This window comes from Esox lucius, chromosome 15, assembly GCF_011004845.1.
Source record: "Esox lucius isolate fEsoLuc1 chromosome 15, fEsoLuc1.pri, whole genome shotgun sequence".
Taxonomy (NCBI): domain Eukaryota; kingdom Metazoa; phylum Chordata; class Actinopteri; order Esociformes; family Esocidae; genus Esox; species Esox lucius.
The window spans coordinates 21,906,545-21,925,715 of NC_047583.1; the positions used below are offsets into that span (position 1 = coordinate 21,906,545).

The window sequence follows — 19,171 nt, forward strand, 5'->3', positions numbered from 1 at the left end:
AAACAAGGAGGGTTGCATTAAGTTGAAAGAAAGCCTTGCTGTAGGCCAATGTTTCAAGGTGACTTCCATTCAGCCCATGTCAGTCGTCTCCGTGCTCACTGCTCCATGCTCGCTGCAGGCATGACAGATATTCTCATGTTCCACTTAGCATGTATGAAAATGTAACTGTATTGCCATTTGCTTGATGTTAAATAACCAGTTCAGACAGAAATATTGTGACTGAGAAGATACCAAAGAACACAATGACACTGAAATGTATTGAATGTCACTTTCTCCCACCTTACATAAGAATCATGAAATTCCTTTTCATCAGATGTTTTCATATACAATAAACAAGACCTTGGGATTTATTGGAATGTATTCCACACGTTTGAAAGTCTGCGACTTCGTAACCTTGTGAGCTATTCATTTGTCAGCAGTCACGAGTCTCCACCGGGAATGGGGGGGTCATGCATGTCCTGAGCCCAGCCACAGTCACTCCAGCGGGACAGGGTGTCATTCCTCTGCTCTCCAGACCTCTGTAGACTTCCCATCCACAACAACATTAATTAACCTGATAAAGCTGTCTGGTGTCCCTGCCTGCCTCAGTGCAGTCTTCACATGCAACTCCCAGAGGACCCCTTACTTCAATGCCACATCTGTAACTTAAAATTGTGGAAAGATGGGGGGGGGTTGTTGTTTCTTTTGACATAAAAAAAAAAAAAAAAACTCTTGTTCCTAGTTTGTATCTAGAGCTTTGTTCCGTCCTGGCCGCTCAACTACATCTGCCCCATTTTCAAGGTGAAACGACACTCCTCGATGAAAGATAGCACTAGTATCAGTCTATAGGAACTCATGTGTCTCACCTTCAGGAGTTAGAGGAGAGACACTCTTCTCTTTAGCACATTTATTTCCCTCCTACTCTATATTAGGAATAGCAGGGAAGTGGCGGCGCACGTCATCACATGGAGCAGTTCCAATCCCAGGTGAATTGTGTCTTTCAGGTTCTTCTCTAAAGGTACACCCACTGTCAATGCACTAGGAACGGGACAAATGTTACAAAATACTTAGGGGAGCTCACTTTTTCAGAGTTTTTATCATTTTGATTTCCCTGGGTGCTGTGGTTCAGAAATTGTTTTAACACTCAAGGTAAGTTGAAATAAACGTAAGCTAAAAAGTTAACTATCCTTTTAAAGACACAGTCCAGAATATTAAGCATAAATGTGTCTGATAAGTTTCAAATTGGACTTATTATTGAAGAATTGCACATACAGCGGTCATGTAAATTGTAACTACATGGGGTGATGTAATTCACAACTGGATGACAAAACAAATAAGGACCCATTTTGGGCCCATGAGTACCAATTCCACAACTACTACTGGTTGAAATGACACAACGAAGTCGACAATGACAGGAGAGGCTGAAGGGCCATCTTCAGGAGAGAGATTCTGTCAGGGACAGAGTGGAAGTTGATTGATCGGCAGCTGACAGCTGAAAGGCGGTCCTAATAATCTGTGCCCGACGTCCCCTCCCCTTAATACCACTATATCACCACTGTACAGCACTACATCACCGGTCTCTCACTATGAACCTCACAATGACAGCTTGGATGGCCTCTATTCCAGAGACTATGCCTGGCTATCCAGTATCAGGGTTGAGGGCTTGATACCTATGGGACCAAGTGATAGCCCGACACTGAGCACCAGTCTCTATAGGTTACATTCTGATCTTTGTCATTCCCATTTGCTGCATGCGAAGGAACGGAACGTAAGTGAATGTTAGAAAATGACGGATACTCAGGCAGTGATGGCTCACCCTCTCTTGGCAAATAAAACAGCATTCAAAACAGGAATTTCCTGTTGGTAGAAGGGCTTCAGCTTCCCTTGAACAAGGCCAAGCCTAAATTAATTATAATAACAAATGTAAGAAGTTTTTTTCTGCACTCGGGCTGAACAGAGAACCCAGAATAAAGTCACTATAAACCGTGAGGACATTGAACAACTAATGGAGATACAGCAACACCCACAGCGATCCATCTGTAAATGTCACGGAAGGGAGTTCCGCTGGGGCTTCCAAACCGTTATGAATCCATATTCACTGGTAGTCGCAGAGCTCAATTCAGTCTCCAATCACATAGTAACAGTGAGTTTGCAGACTACTACTGTGAGAACTAAGATTACATCAACCATCCAAGGAGAAACAGTGAGATCCACAGCTATTCAGCTAAACTATTCATGTGAAAAAGTTCGGGGGAACGAATCACAGAATTGTGTCTCGAGGGTCAAAACGACCCTCGAGAAGAACTTGTCTTAAAGATGCACTCCAGAGTTTGTATAAAAACACGTTTATTGGCACGGACATCCTTATAAGGTTACAAGTCAGAAGCGAAGTGAGAGTTGCATCACAACAACTGACATCAAATACAGCTCTGGAAAAACCCTTCTGTTCCTCACTCCAAACCGTAGTTTTCGAAAAAGGTGCAGTGGTCTTTTTTTCCAGAGCTGTATTATGGGTAAGAAACTGGTTTGATGTTGACCTCTCCGTTGTACCAAACACAACGGAAAACATACAGTTACGATTAAAAAGCCTACCCGTAAATCTGACCTTTACGTAAAGGAGGTCTTCGCTGAGAAGGTCCTAAAAATACCAGGTACTTGCAGAACTATCAGTGAAGGCCAAACATCTGCACGTGGCCTTCAGATTGCAGGCCGTCCCCCACAAATAAAAAATGTACGATATGTACTCTTAAGGATGAACCCTTACAGACCTCTGGAAAGTTTGAATCCCATTTGAATGCAAATGAAAGTGTGGTGAATAACGAGTGCCACCCAGTGCTGCAGACCCATCTGTAAACAGGATCCCAAGGGTTCCTGGCGGTTGGGAGCAAAGCCTGTTTAGACTCCTCTTCACGCTTCTCACACCCAGACACTGTATTAACACATCTCCCTTTAATCCAGCGGGGAATCAACTGATTTCCTCTAATCTGCTAATCCAGTGCTCTTCAAAAGACCCTCCCAGCTTGGTGCTGGTTTCCTGTTTATCACACAGAAATTGCTTTCAACGAATCAAACAGCCCTCACAGGTGAGAAACATGAACATTTCGCATGCACCCAAGGACAAATGCGAACACAGCTGATATATGAGACGAAGGGACTACAATTATTAATAGCCATGGCAGGGTCAGGCTGGGATGGGTAACGTTAGCTAATCCGCGCAATACTCTGACTGAGATGGCACGGCCTACTTCTAAAACAACTTCAGTGAGGGAAAACATACAAAAGCCCTGACCTACTTCAGACTTCTAGCCTGTTTTCTCCCCTTAAAGCTTAGCACAGAGGAAACAAGACGAAAACAACTTAACAACCAGCCCACAACGCATTTATTCTCTCCCGCAGTGAATTTCATGTAAACACACACACACACACACACACACACACACACACACACACACACAGCAACCCACCCAAGAGATCCACCTAGGAGAGACATGATGAAAAGTATAAGCAATATCTTGACTATCACACATCAGATGCATTTCAAGGTCAATAACATTCGGCCCATCCCATTAGCCTCTAGCAGTAGCCACATTAATGGTACGTCTGACAGGCTTTCTACCTGCTAGATATTATCCTATGGCATCTCCCAACCACCAAGCTGAACGTCCTCCTGTTCACAAAAATGAGTATCTTGTTAGGTGTTTATCTTTTGAGGGGAACAGGGGGGATGAAGACAACTCCAACCCCCTCCAGCTGGCAGGCTGTCCGCTCCTGGAACTCCTCCCGCCTGGCCTGACTCATCCGGGTCAGTTCTTCTAACAAGAGCTCCTCTCTCTGCCGGAGCTCTCCGATCACAGAGGAGGCCCGGACCTGAACTCCCACTGTCCCACGCTCCCTGTCCGGCGGCGCATCCCAGGCTGGGGGTCCAATCCCTGGCCCGCGAGGCTGGCGGTGGGTTGGAAGTGTCTCTGGCCCTTGGAGGCTTGGCCTGTAACCAGCGCGTCCAGATGTGGTGGGGGAAGTGTATGACTCAGCCCAGGCCTGCATCCGGAGAGCAACTCTCTTTCTAATTTCCTCCAACTCCTTGACGTCTGAAAGAGCTTTTCTGCTCTGTGGGGCAAGGGAAAAAAAAGAATTTAAACACTGACGAACCATTCAGTTAAAATCAATACTGAATAACTCTTTCAGGGTTGTCATCCGAGAAAATTACTTCTTGCTAAAATGTTTTTCTTTTTGTCTATTCAAAAAGCTATTTGGCCAGGATTTGGCAGCATTTTATGAACACTGACGAGTCTCATGGGTGATGTGTACGTGTACATCTCTAAGTAGTCGACTCGAGTGCACAATAATGGGTGAGAGGTTGGCAGATATTTTGATCTTGCAGCACATTCTCTCACATACTAATGTGGAGAGAGGAAGGAGAGCGAGATCATATTAATCTAGCCTATATTATGAGGTGACCTGGATGTCCTGAAACAGGCCCTGGTAATATCCCAGCTGTATCAGTCTAATGACATGAAAAAGTGGAAGCGAGCCTAGCTAGAAGCAAATAGGCAATATAGCATAATGAAATGTAATGTCGGGAACAAAGGCACAGATTTAGGCATTCAGAGTCCAAATGAAAGAACTCAATTCGAAAGCCACTTCAATTGAGAAAGAGATTCCTGAAAATGATTTCCCAAAGAGCACGAGGGGAAGAGAAAGCGTCTCACAGCTTGTCATGCGACACACATTCCCACTCCAAACCGCACTGCATATAGCGGCTCCCCCAACCCACAGAACATTCACTCTGTTCTTACAACCAACCAAATGCCATGGAAACGGTGACCTTCTGGGCTCACCTGGGTTGTGAGATGGTGTCTGCTGTCCCGCAGGCCCGTCTGTAGCCTCAGCATGAGGCGGTCCAATCGTACTAGATTTTCCCTGTCCTTGTCAACACGGGAACAGGAACTATTGACAACCCGGTGCATAGACGACACGTCTTCCTCCCCGTCCTCAGGCCTCGGGTGGGAGAGCTGGCAGGCCAAAACACTGTCCTGAAAGGGGGAAGAGGGGAAAGGAGAGGTGGGGGCCAGGATCCACAAGAGAGAAAGCGACTCATATAACGCGTGACCAAAGGCAGTGGGGGTGTTCATTTCAAACCTCGAGGGTTGTGTTATTTGATGAAACGTGGATTTCAACAGCAAATGAGAAAATGAAAACCCAGGACCCATTTTTATCTCGATACCATGTTCAATGTAATAACCAAACCCTTGGTTTTCACGAGCCCCCAACACCCCCCATCTCTCTGCTACAATCAGGTGCTTTTGTCGGAATCAGACTTCCTGTGTAATTGCAGCTCTCATCCAATATTGATCCATGTGGGTCTAGTGCTAATCAACAGCCCAGCAGCAACCTCCATGCTAGGAGGGAGGTCAGGCAGACTAAAAGGGCAAGGTGTTACTACTTTACAACAGAATCATACAAAGCCCTGGGTAGAAGGGCACTACAAAGGGAATATGGTTCAATTTGGGATGCCGCCCATCACTAGGAGGATGAATGAACTCCATACAGGCTTAAGGCGGACTCTCTACCCTATCCCTCTAGCAGATAAGGAGACATCACAGGCGTATTGCTAGGGTCTCAGTCCATTCAATAAATACTGGATTTTCTTTAGGTTTAATGGACCAACTCTGCCTTCAGTAGTGCTTGGAATGAGGGTCATTAACTCACATTTGAGCTACATCAAATCTCAGAAGTTAAATTGCCAGATATGTTTAAAAAGATAACCAATTTTGAAAATGATAGGGCGGTGAACGTTTTTGACTCCAGAAGAAACAATCAGGACGTGGTACAGACACCGGAGCGACGTACCACAAAGCACGCTAGAACTGCTCAGGATTTAATAAAGCTAGCGAGTCCCGCACTCCAGTTCAGGCATCATCGGTGAAACGACTGAATATTGCTTGCCCATCTGCAGCTAACTCTAGCTGGTTTGTAACTGTGCTTACTAGCTGAACGCCCAACTCTTTGAGACGACGCTGAAACATCAATCCACGGGCGAGTCATCCCACTTCCCATTTACATTTTTGCCCGAAATCAACATGAAAGAAGTTATCTTCCGAATTCAGTAAGCTATGCTGTGGAACAGCCTATTTGATGTGCAGCTTCTTTAATTACGAATCATTAATGCCATCTTTGATGTGCTTTCTCTGGCTTATCAATGCACAACCACCTTTCCCCCACTGCTATAAAATCATTGTATTAAGTCCTTCAACGGTTTTAGTGTGTGAACTTTAAAATGCAACCTCTCATTATTAATGTGTAACGAGTGTTAACATTATATATCGAAAAGGTCTATCAATAAAATACGTATATAAGCTCTGAAATGAAGCAGATGACGACGCTGATTGGAAAGGGAAGTCTTATTTGCCTAGTAGACTGCTCAGTAAGCTGTATGTTAACCTGCCCCGGAGCTGGTTGGATCTAAAGGTCTGCTGTGGCATTTAAAGGTTGGTATCAAGGGACCTAACGCGTGCCAACAAAACAATCCCATAGCAATACACCACCGCCATCAGCCTTGACTCATGCTGCCTATGCCAAACCGGTACGACACAACGGGATCTGGGATTCGTAAAAAAAATGAAAACAGGTAATATTTTTCTATTTTATCTATTGAGTGGTTCCTTCTTGTTTTTACCTGACATGAGTGTTGTGGTCTTCGGCAGTGTCGTTATTATTAATTGCAGCTGTTTGTGGCCCCGTTAGCTTGAACGGTTCTGCCTGTTGACATTTGTCCCACAGGACTGGCTAATTCATGTTTGTTGAACAAAACTCAAACCCTGTACAAGGTTGTGTCTGAAAAGTACAGGAGGGCGAAGTACCTCACCAACTGCTCAAACCTCATTTGTAGAAACCCAAAGGTGATTATTTTGTCATTGCGAAATGAATGGCTTTGAGGTGGATAAAAGTGCTAGTTGAAATTATTTCCACATAATAGTAATCGACAGCTCTTTAGCTGAAATACATCAATAGTCCAAAACCCAAAAGTCCAACTGAGAGTTTCAAACCAAGTGATAGAAACCTGCCATGAAAGGGAGCTGCTTCTGTTTTACTTTGGGGGGAAACCCTCAAAGGCCTTTGGATACGTTTATTTCTAATGAAACTGCATTTCATTTTGAACTCTCCCCATTCCTTCGTGGCAGGAATGCAGAGCGGGATTAGAGCGACTCACGCTATAAACCTCTCCTCTCAATGGAGGCTCTCTTTATAAGTTCATTTCGATCTGAATTGCAGTCAGGCAGACTTCAGAGATTAGAGTTCAGAATGATAGTGGATCATCCTGTCAGACACTGCAGATCTAGTTAAGAAGTGAGAGGAAAGGGATTCAGGTAAAGGCAGACCAACTTCAAAAATGTACTAGCTGGGAATTGCAGATTAGGCGAAGCCTATTTGTTGGAGTCCAACACAATCTCAATTGTTTTCATTTACAATTGATGTTCCATGGAAGACCTTATAAATAAATGTGTGAATAGGAAGGACTACGGTTTAAAGTGGCGATAAGTTACTGAAGAGAAAGATTAAACAAGCATTCACCATCCAACACCAGAAGAGCGGCTCCTGCCTCTTCCACTCCAAGTAGGCCTCCTGCAGGTCAATGAGAGCCCGCAGACGCTCCACCTCCTGCAACAAACCCCAGAGAGACGTTCATTTTTTTCCGGCTTGCCACAGAGTCTGGAGCGCAGTTAGACGGAAATGACTCAGACACACATTTGAGAAGAAATACCAAAAGCGGTGAACGCCTGAAGGCACGCACACCGCATTGACACTCCAAAAAATTAAATAAACCACTGATTGGCTTCATCTGCTTGGCATCTCCAAAATATTGGCATGTCTATTTCCTCGTTCCCCTCCACCACCGAGCCCTATGGCCCACTTTAGATTCTCCCAGGCGTGTATTCAAGTCCAAGTCAGTGTCACAGTAGCTGTTCTGTTCCTCCATCTCACTGGGTGCTGCTGGGAGATAGCCACTCTCCCCCACACATTCCTGTTTTGTTGTTATTCATCTACAGACTTCTGTATTGCACGCACAAGCCATATACTGCAGTCACGGACCCATTCAGATAAATGCTTTAAAAGTCCCAACAATAAACTGCACAACCTTCTCAAGTCTTAGGTCTGTAAAGACTAGAAATCTGTCGACAGCTGGCATTGAGAAGTCATGTCCACCTTCATATGTCCACAGAACCCGGTTCTCAAGGCTAGTAGTGTTGGCACTACTTTCTAACTACACTGTTTCAGTAAAGAATGTAGACACTAAATGTTCCACAGCTGAAATAGCTAGTTGTTTTCTTCCTAACTAGTGATGTCTGTAGGAAAAAAAACATTTGTATTTTTTTTAAGTGTGTTTTTGGAATATTATATTGGAGACAGTTCAGAACACGTGTGGAAGTATGACCTCTGAAGAATGTGGCATGGGCACTAGAAACAAATCTCAGAAATGGAATTCAACCAACACAATTGTCTGGATGACGCTCCAACACTGAAAGTAGGGGGAAAATGAGGTGCGACATGCTAAAAAAACGAAATATCCCTTTAACTCAGACCATCTTTTTCTCTTTCGCATTTTGAAACAATTGCTAACCTGTTCTTGCAATGTCAGTTAAAATAACAATAACCTGTTTTTATGATTATTATTATAACAGCCAATCCATGGCAGAAACTATTTGTAAGGACTAGGTTGTTTATTACTACACTGGGATTTTTGCGCATCAGCACCACTGTCTCCGTGGATGTGCCTCTAGTAGGCACGCTGGTTGAGCCGACCACGTCAAACCAAACTGCTGGAAGAGGAGGAGCCTCCCAGTGGAGCTGTCCAGCTATTAGAGAAACAAAAGGAGTAGAGCTCTCTCTCCATCTGGCTCTGTCTCCACACATCACTCTCATCTCTCCCAGGAGGGCCTGGGCCTCCACCACTTATCGTGTCAAAACACACTCAGGGAGACCAGGCTCCAGCTTTGTGGGTTGTACATTTTTTGGTTAGCTTGCTTTTGAGAAAGAATCACGTAAAAGAAAGTAATCAGCGCAGCACCAGTGTTATTTAGAAGGATTTTATACTAAATCCTGCTGCTTCAAGGTAATTTTGCTGTCAAAAAGCCTTTTGTGCCCATTTCTTACCCTGCTTAAATATTTACATTTTAGTCATTTAACATTTACCTTATTCAAATTCCTTATGGAACCAATTAGGGTCAAATGTCTTGCTCAAGGGAAGACTTAAATATTTTATCTTGTCAACTTCTGGGTTTGAACCAGCAACCTGTCAGTAACTGGTGCAATGCTCTAAACACATGGCTACTCTCCATCTACTGCTAACAGAGAGGGTGCATATCCCTTTTTCTAAAATGTGCAGGAACTACGTAGGTTCACTATCCATCCCTCAAGTTGTGTAATGAGATCTGTTGATGGTACAGTCTGCGTGTTGGACATGACAGTTGGCAGGATCATTCACCTTTCTCAGGACAGCAGAGCCTGTTTCATGGACAGCAGAACAAGAGGACTGGGAGGATGAGGGGGTGCTGGTCAAGGAAAGGAGCTAAAAAAAAGAAAAAAGCTATGGTGATTTACCACTGAGACAAAAAGCCCAATGATATTGACTATGATGACACTGAAGGTACATTAGTTGTATATGCCGCTGGGTTTTTAAAAAAGTGCTAGGACATTCTAATTATTGTTGTTCAGGTTGAGTGATTTGCCTTGTGAAGGATTCTCGCTCGTTCTTCTTGAACAGAGAGCAAGCTCCGCCATCGGAACCGGACTTTTCCATAATGCCACAGGAGTCTCCTGAGGAGCTGGTCTTCTGACGGCTTCACTTCCCCCTCTTTCAGGTCTTCTTCTCCAGTCACAGCCCCAGGGGAGCCTTCATCTTTGGGGATGCACAGTGAGACCTGAGAAGAAAACCGGAGAAAGATGAGGGTCTCTATCTCTTCCCCTGACAGCCATGATGAATAAGGCTCAGGGCCAGGGAGAGCAGCGTCGTCTGAAGGGAAATGGAGCTGAACCCATCCAAAGTAAGGGGATCAGGGCTAATTGCTTGCCTGACAACTCAAACTGAATATTTCCAGTGCTCTTTCGTTTGCTGTATGTTTCAGTTTTAGATTTAATCCATTGTAGGCATTTAGGTCTGTGCTTCTCAACTGGCTTTGCCTACAGATTTAAACTGAAGATTGGCTCGGTCATGGCACAATGTGTGCATCACAGATTTTTTGTCAAAAGGGGAACAACAGTCACGTGATGACTAATTCAGATGGGTGAGCACGATCCTCCAAAAACATGTTCTTAAAAAGTTGCCTTTCCTTGTCTAAAAGTGACATCTCATCTAAAAGTGAAATGTCCTTGTCAAAGTCACTTAACCCTGTCTCAGACATCACCACCAATCACAATCCCAGTCACAACAAGGTTCAGGTGGGCAGCAGGTGGTTTGGGGATTGGGTTTACATTGCTGTCAGTTTCAATGGGCTATAATAAGTAATCTCTTGTATTTAGCCTTCAAAAGGTGGGACATTTCAAATGCTCATGTCAATGTTTATTTACAGTTGTTCTCATAAGTTTGCATACCCTGACAGAAATTTTTGCATTGATTTTGAAAATATGACTGATCATGCAAAACAAAATGTCTTATTTTAGGATATTGATCATATGAAGCCATTTATTATCACAGTTTTTTGGCTCCTTTTTAAATCATAATGACAACGGAAATGGCATCATATCAATATGATGATAATAATGATAACACCCAAATGGCCCTGACCAAAAGTTTACATACCCTTGAATGTTTGGCCTTGTTACAGACACACAAGATGACACACACACAGGTGAAATTTGCAATTAAAGGTTCATTTCCCCCTGTGGCTTTTTAAATTGCAATTAGTGCCTGTGTATAAATAGTCCATGAGTTTGTTAGCTCGCACGTGGATGCACTGAGCAGGCTAGATACTGAGCCTTGGGGAGCAGAAAAGAACTGCGTAACAAGGTAATGGAACTTTATAAAGATGGAAATGGATATAGAGAGTCAGTACTGTTAAATCACTTATTAAGAAGAAGAACATTCAGGGATCTCTTGATACCAAGCCAAGGTCAGGTAGACCAAGAAAGAATTCAGCCAAAACTGTCAGAAGAATTGTTCAGGATACAAAGAAAAGCCCACAGGTAACCTCAGGAGAAATACTGGCTGCTCTGGAAAAGCAGCCTGTGTTTCAAGGAGCACAATATGACAATACTTGACTAAAAATGAGCTGCATGGTCAAGTTGCCAGAAAGAAGCCTTTACTGCATCAATACCACAAAAAAGCCTGGTTACACGGCTCACAGCTTCTGGTACACTGTAATTTGGAGTGACGAGACTAAAATAGAGCTTTATGGTCATAACCATAAGCGCTATGTTTAGAGAGGTGTCAACAAGGCCTACAGTGAACAGAATACCATCACCACTGTGTTTTGCCTGCTCGCTCATGTTTTCTTTACAAATGGTACATACATTACCAATTCCCCAAGGGTATGCAAACTTTTGAGCAAAACTGTACCATATTATACAAGCTACATACCAAAAGAAAAGTTTCAAAATGGGAATTCAAAATCTACCACCAGTTGAGAAACACTTAAGGTGAAAGAAGAATTAGGAGGTTTATACAGAGATTATCAGTGATTGGATCTTCTATCAGAGTAACAAAGCTAGTAAAATGAAAATGTTGTTTTAGCAAGCTGCGTTCTAACTCAACTCACAGATATCTGGATCCAATCAGATGGAAGCCAATTGGTTTGTAGGGCGTTTAGATTGAATCACTAAAACAGAGTCCTTGCCAAAAAAAATAAAAAGGGGGCATGAATATCATCTGGGGGCATGACATAGCATTTCGCCAGAGCAAGGAGTTTGGGTGGCCAGGCAAGGTAATTGCGTTTTCTTTTAATAAAATATTCATGGAATTCGTAATAAATTATTAGCAAGAGTGATTGTCATGTTAATACTAGAATGAAAAATGCTGATACGTTCTTTGAGATTATATATTTTTTTTATTGTTGTATCTCCAGAGAGATTTTTTATTTACATTTGCATTTTAGCAATTTAGCAGAAGCTCTTATCCAGACTGACTGGTCCCCTGTGGGAACTGAAACTACAAACCTGGCATTGTAAGCGCCAAAATCCTTTTCAAGTCTTGAGGGGTTGTGTCAGAACCTCACAGGCAAATCAATAGAGCCATCTGCTGGACCAATCAGGAACTGCTTCAGTACACTTGTTGAATCCCATTTGTGAGTTCAGATCCACCTCCCCAATGTGCCTCATTATTTGTTGGGCCTAATTAGACACTTCATTAGCCACTTCAGCTGAGAAAAGTGCTATTCAGAGATGCACTTCAATCTATATGGAATTTGCACAACATAATACAAAACAAGAGGTGTCTACTTATATTCCAAAAATAAATGTGTTTTTGAAAGAACAAGGGGCCTCAGCCAATGTGGTTGGAAGATATGTATAATGTTCTGTCCCATGGACCAATCAGTGGTCAAATGTGCTTTTTTATATATTCATTCTATGTCTATCTTTCGTGGGTGTTGAAAATTAAAGCATATTGGAAGGTTTTTATTTTCTTTGTTGCTTTTACCGAACCATTTGAAAGATAATCTCTCTGAAGCAAAACATGACAGCTCAGCCTTACGTTTTTATGGCACTGAAAAAGTCAGCCCACCACGTAGAGTGGGCGATCATGACCTGTTGCTAAAAATAATACGTTTTCTGGATCTTTACGTTACAGACCTCGGCACCCAAGGGTTTGAATGATGAGCAACTTCTTAACGTGATGTTAAGAGACGCTTCCCACCTGTTTGTCACGCTGTCCATTTTAGACTTATTCTGTAAGTACTAACTCATGCGAGGATGTTTTTTGGTGTATTTCTCCTTTTTTGGTTTGTTTCCTTATATGTATACACCTTATTTGCCTTAATCCAGTCTTTAGTTCTTTCATTTTTTAGTGACAGATTTTAGGAGACATCTTTTCAAGCTCTGTTTAGACTTGTATGTTATATATTATTTTTATCCTTGGTATGGCAGTGTTACCCTATCTGCATCTATTGTTCTTTGTCTTTATAATTATTATTTTATGACTTTGGTGAACTTTAGCCAAGTATGACGCCATTGGGGTTACATATGTCTCTTGTTTCACTGAGTGTCATGTGTTGTTAGTGAGATCCAATTGGTCCATCCTAGCCAACCTATCTATTTAAGATGGTCTTTTCTTCTGTATTGTAAAATAGCCTGATGAAGATCTTTGCACCGAAACTTTATTAAATCTTTATAGCAAGTTACGCAGACTGTGTGCGGGAGTTTTGTTTACTTGAATCGACCTTTGGTCTTCTATGACGCATCGGTGGATATGCAGGTGTGCAAACATTTGGTTTCTGTTTCTTTCTGAAAGATAATGCCTCACCATGGGTGGGAGTGACAGAGTATCCAGTTCCAGGACTCTAGCTTTCAGCATGACCTCCAACAGGCTCTGTGAAGACAGTACCCAACCAAATGCTACCAGCAGATCTCGGCTCCCAGCTTCACTTGAGTAACTACTGCCAGGCTTCTGCCCAACAATCCAGCTGGCACCATAACCACAATGCCAGAGTGCAAATCTCACATGCCTGGACTGACTGTCTGCAGAAGCACAAACACATCATGGCAGGGAAAGTAGAAACATGTATGAATGTGAAATAATATATCCAACACTTTCAATACATGCACCTCCATAAATAAAAATAACGTACCAAGGTCGGATTGGGTTTGGCAAGAGCATTCCAGCTTAAATGCATTTAGAAGAATATTATGGAGGAACTTCCAGAACTCCACCACCTGCAAAAACGTAAAAGTAACCTGGTGAATATTGTGGTAATCAAAATCCTTATTTAGAGAGCATTTACAGCAGTACTAACAACATCTGTGCATTAATGAGGAATGGGAGTACTGAATCCATTAACAGAAGTTACGGCAACAACCAGATCAAGCTAGTACTGTAGCTGGCTAACTTCTAAACGTTAACTCACCACATCATCATCTTTGTTAAATTTGGCCCGTCTGAAGGTTTCTGCGCTAGGTACACACTCCACTCCAAGTGATGATAGAAGTTTACGAAGTGATTCAATCACTTCTTTAGCTTTTACACCCTTTTCACGTTGCATTTTAATATATATGCTAAGATGATGATTCTTAAATTTTCCCGGTGAAGTTAAAACTTCCGGGTAGACGGTTAGAAGTCTCCAACATAATTTCCTAAATACGCTTATAGGCTACTTCATTGCCAAGTTAAAACTGAGTTATTTTAAAACGGACTCATAACCTCAGTAGTACGGAACTGGTATGTTTACGAATAATTACCAGATATGTCTCTAAGACCATCCAAACACAGAAAACGTCATCAAGTTTTACGTTTGTGCCACGCCGAACTGCGCACGTGCAGTCAAAGGCACGCCTCTCATCTAGTTCTTAACCATATACCAAGAGATTTTGTTAAGAGATATTTTATATTTACATTTTTACTAAAGGCCCTAACCGTCTCTGCCATAAATAAAATGTGTCAACTGGCCTTTTCGACTATTCTTTTGTAACTTTATTTGACTCTTTGAATATTAGGAGTCATCCCCATGAAACCTTGTGGCAAAGCTGGAAAGAAAAGGGGTCTCTGCATCACACCACACCTTTCTTCCATGTGGGATTTATAGGTGCCTGCAAGTATGGTAGGGTGACCAGACGTCCATGTTTTAATGACATGTCCCCGGCTAGAATTGTCCCAGGAAAGGTCCCCGTTTTTAGAGACACCGCAAAGTGAAAAATTATTTTACGTGGCAAAAAACACTGGGCAACGTCTCAACCGCGCTGTGTTTGTTTTTGGCCAACAGAGGGGGCTGCTCGCTATAGTAGCTTCATTCACTGTTCTGCTAATTGCTTGCTCACGCTCTTTTTTTGAGAAAAGTGCTGTGGGCAACTCGGCCAGAAGTTAGCAAGTTAATCCACAACATCACCACAAACATCTTTTCGAGATAGGTTTCAGTCGTTTTAAATATTAGTTAGTGATGTTACAATGTATTATTATTAAATAGATTAATTATCTGCACTATGGTTTAAAATAGGTTATTCTAGCTAAAGGTTAGCTAGCTACCAGTGGCTTCGTTAGGCCTGGGCGTCCGGGGCTAAAGCCTCGGGTCTTTGATGAATAGCCCCGGATCTCAAATTTACCAAAAATAATAAATATAATAAAATAGCCCCTGATATATTCATCTATAATTCCGATCGCGCATTATAACAATGTAGCAATGTAGGCCGCTAGCGTGTACATCGAAATGTTCCGCTTGTACATTCATAACACAAAGAGGATTGGAGGAGATTGGGGTGGAAAGGTAAATATATTATTACAGAGACAATTTTATTTTTTAGACCATGTTTTTGAGATAAAATACAAAAATGAGACAAGCAATGGGAATCTGTTAACCGAAGTATTTTATCTAATAGTGTTCTACTTATTATTAAAGTTTGGAGAGGAAGGATAAGAGAGTTTGAAGGAAAAATTGAAGGAGTCAAATGAGTGAAGCAAGGAGAGCGTAGAAGATGAGGTCAAAAGGTAAAGAGAAGGAAAGGAAGAAAGACGAATGCACAAGAGGAGAAAGACTGTAGTAGAAAGAAAGTCTACTGTATCTGTTTTTCTCATGTTCTCTGCTCCTATTCTGCACAGACAACCAGAACCACTGAATTGCTGTTCAGAGTAGACAGTTCAGACTTGTCTGTGGTGTTTCTGCAATTATCTGTCTATCACAAAGTGCCTGTTAGACTAAATACAAGAAGGCGGAATTGTCCCCTTTTTTATTTCATAGATAATAACATCTGATAATTTAATGATTTAAGCAGCAAATTTGAAATGTCCCCGGTTTTCATTTAAGATATTCACCTTAATATGGTTTGTTTCGTGTAGGCTTACACCACCTTGCCGTTTTGATAACTAAATATCTAAGGACTTATTGAATTGTATCAATATTGGCTAAACATTTTTTGTATAGTTAATTGATGCAAATCCTCACCTTGACCTGACGAGATTTCCATGGTTTTGAAAACCGTGGTAAATATAGTTTGACGTTCGATATTTGACAGATATTTTAGACATTCAAAGTTCAATAGCTCGCAAACAATTTCAGCTACAAACCCTGGGTTAATCTGGTTATGAATGGAAAAAGTTGTACAATACCGCATATGTCTCGTTTTCTCGATTCCCACCGTCGTTTTCAACTCGCAGGAGAAATTTATGGCGACATTGTAGTCATAACCAAAGCACGTTGCAAGGGAACGTCAACAAAGTGCATCATCAACATTTTCATCTCAACAACTCTGACTAAATCACCTATAAATCTCAAAACAATGTTAAACTGTTCAGGAAGAAAGGGAAATGTGCTGCTCTTCATAGATTGCTAGACTTTTTTATGGATAATATATATATTAATATATTTTCTATGAACACGTTAAAATATTATGTACAGTTTAGAATTTCAACAGGTGTCTAATTACATGACCTAGATCAGTGTTTCTCAACCCTGCTCCTGGGTGCCCCCCCTGCCCTGCATGTTTTAGATCTCTCCTTGCTCTGTCACATCTGATGCAAATGATCAGCACATTATCAAGTCCTTCATGTAGTGATGGCCATTCGAGGCTTCATTACCGTTCTTCTAGCAGCAGGATATTATGCTATCAGCTCTAACTCTTTTTCTCTTTTTCAAAATAAAAGCCATCATTGAAATATATAAGGCAAAAAAGTTAACCATCTAGTCAGTACCTTTTATGTTCAATGTCCGTTTCAGTGTTATTCTTGTCTGTTCTTATTTACAGGCTAGATTAACTACACATTTATACATTTCAATGATGGCTTTTATTGTGATAAAGAAAATCTGAGTGCTGCCAGCATAATATCCTGCTGCTGAAATAACGCTAATGAAGCCTCGAATGGCCATCACTACCTTCATGAGCTATATGAGGTATGTTAGGGCAGGGCTGGGTGGCGTCCAGGAGCAGGGTTGAGAAACACTGACCTGTAGACTCCTGAAAACATTGTTACATAAGTGGCACATAACATTGCTCGTAAATTAACGAGAGCTCCCACTAGTACATTGTAAAACGCACTTCTCTGTTTTTGTGAAGTAGCGCCTCCCTCAACATGCAAGGAGTGATCGCAAAAAGTTAATATTAAGGCAATAGAATGAATAAAAAGGATCTAAACAGTTTTTATTTGGTTTAATTTATTTAGACAAATTATATAATTGCGTGAGTGGATGTGAATGTAATTGAATGTAATTGTCGGCGGAGGATAAAGAAAACATACGTAAAACAATAAATAATTAAGAAGTGCTCAAAATTAACGCTCACAAGTCTGGAACCCCGCGTTACGCTGGTAGGTTATATTTTGATCGGTGCTGGTGGCTCTACCTCGTCAAGAAGAACACTGATGTCTTAACTTAATGCTTGTTTTCTCTTGTGTTCCATTTTTATTTCAAACAGTTAGAATGGATTTTTCCAACTATGCTTTATATTCCCAGTTAACCAATCATGTGTTGATTGCGATGTGAAGTAACATATTCTATATGGCAACCAGAGGAACTGATAATTTGATGTCACGTAATAGATTTGCCACCCCATTGGCTGGATATGTTTCGTCCATACCACCATACATTTCACTAATTCTTCGAGTTTTACACTTTCTTAATGATGTAGTAGTTGAATACATCGCCAGCGATTTTATATGCTTCTGATAGTAATCAAGCTCTATCAAAATGCAATAGTCTAGGCTATCTTTTGATACATATTCGTGACTTAATTCCATTCCAAACCCCAAACATGGCCTAATTCAATTCCAAACGGCCGTAACGTAGTTTTACTTACGATAAACAAAGAGCGGCGTATGTGATGGTTTTGGAAACAGTCGTGAGTCCGTTTTAACATAGTTCATCGTACGGGTACGTGCATCGTTAAAACTACATAATTTTAGAGACGTATTTAAAACTTTGCATTTTCAATAGCTTTCTGAACATGTTACACAGACATCCACCGATCAGCCATAACATTATGACCACTGACAGGTGAAGTGAATAACACTGATAATCTCGTTATAAAGGCCTGTCAGTCGGTGGGATGTATTGGGCTTGTGAACATTCTGTCCTCAAAGTTGATGTGTTAGAAGCAGGAAAAATGGGCAAGTGTAAGGATCTGAGCGACTTAGTCAAATGCCAAATTCTGATGGCTAGAGGACTTGGTCAGAGCATCTCCATAACTACAGCCCTTGTGGGGTGTTCCCAGTCTGCAGTGGTCAGAACCTATCAAAAGTAGTCCGAGGAAGGAAATGCGGTGAAACTGCGACAGGGTCGCAAGCCGTAATAATGGCAAGCGAATTGTGCCATTCGCTTGCCAGACTCCAACCTTTATACTAACCATCTGAATTAGGCTATCTTTAAGTAGGAAAACAGATTCTAAAATCAACTCCTAATAAATTGTTTACAAATACGAATATGATATTGCACCAGTCATTTTTTTTAAATCTTAATTGCGATTCCAGATTATTAGTATAAAGGTTGGAGTCTGGCAAGCGAACGACACGATCGTGGCAGTCTACACATGCTGGTACTCTGAACAGCAAATTAACCAGTCAGAAACATGAAGATGCGGCATAGAGCCCAATGTGAAAGAATTGTGTGGAGTAGGGCTTGCTGTTAAGGAGAAGATCAATTAAGAAAATGAACCCAGAGGACAATGTGATAGAGACTAGGGATGATTTGGTGCCGAAAAGAATCTTCTGTTGTTTGGGAATATTTCAGTTCCTAGGGAGATGTCACAAAATAATGTAGGCCCAATATTTTGAAAACCGATAAGACGGTGGTTATCCTGCTATATATGCTATATATATATATATATATATATATATATATATATATATATATATATATATATACACACACACACACACAAGTATGCTATGTTATGCTTGTTTTTTTGTTATAAATTAATAATAGATTCTGCTTTGCAATATCTGCACAGAGCCAGAGGCATAGCTAGGATCACAATATATTCCGGGCTTAGTCCACACCCCCGCCCCGGCCGGGACAGAAGCTACAGGGTTTTGAATGTTCATGCTGAATATTTGGATGTACATGCT

General features: G+C 41.6%; 1 protein-coding gene and 1 long non-coding RNA gene across 5 annotated transcripts; one reads left to right on the forward strand and one right to left on the reverse strand.

Annotated features, from left to right (window-relative positions):
• Positions 1-3,336: 3,336 nt before the first annotated feature.
• Positions 3,337-16,337, reverse strand: tedc1 (tubulin epsilon and delta complex 1). Of its 4 annotated transcripts, none has more exons than XM_034297597.1 (8): positions 16,223-16,337; positions 13,758-13,842; positions 13,433-13,498; positions 9,708-9,899; positions 9,464-9,547; positions 7,552-7,638; positions 4,818-5,012; positions 3,337-4,086 (listed from the first exon to the last, which is right to left on the reverse strand). In XM_034297597.1, the coding sequence occupies exons 2-8, from the start codon at positions 13,800-13,802 to the stop codon at positions 3,679-3,681; spliced, it is 1,077 nt and encodes a 358-aa protein (XP_034153488.1). In that variant the 5' UTR covers positions 13,803-13,842; positions 16,223-16,337; the 3' UTR covers positions 3,337-3,678. The 4 variants fall into 4 exon arrangements, with proteins under 4 accessions (XP_034153488.1, XP_010895563.1, XP_010895565.1 ...); XM_010897261.4 differs by lacking the exon at positions 16,223-16,337 and adding an exon at positions 14,034-14,521 and having other exon boundaries at positions 13,433-13,647; XM_010897263.5 differs by lacking the exon at positions 16,223-16,337 and adding an exon at positions 14,034-14,124.
• Positions 5,024-13,506, forward strand: LOC109616692. The gene is made up of 4 exons (XR_002197937.2): positions 5,024-6,607; positions 9,840-10,022; positions 12,761-12,860; positions 13,421-13,506. It is a non-coding gene; the product is annotated as an uncharacterized LOC109616692 (long non-coding RNA).
• Positions 16,338-19,171: the final 2,834 nt, after the last annotated feature.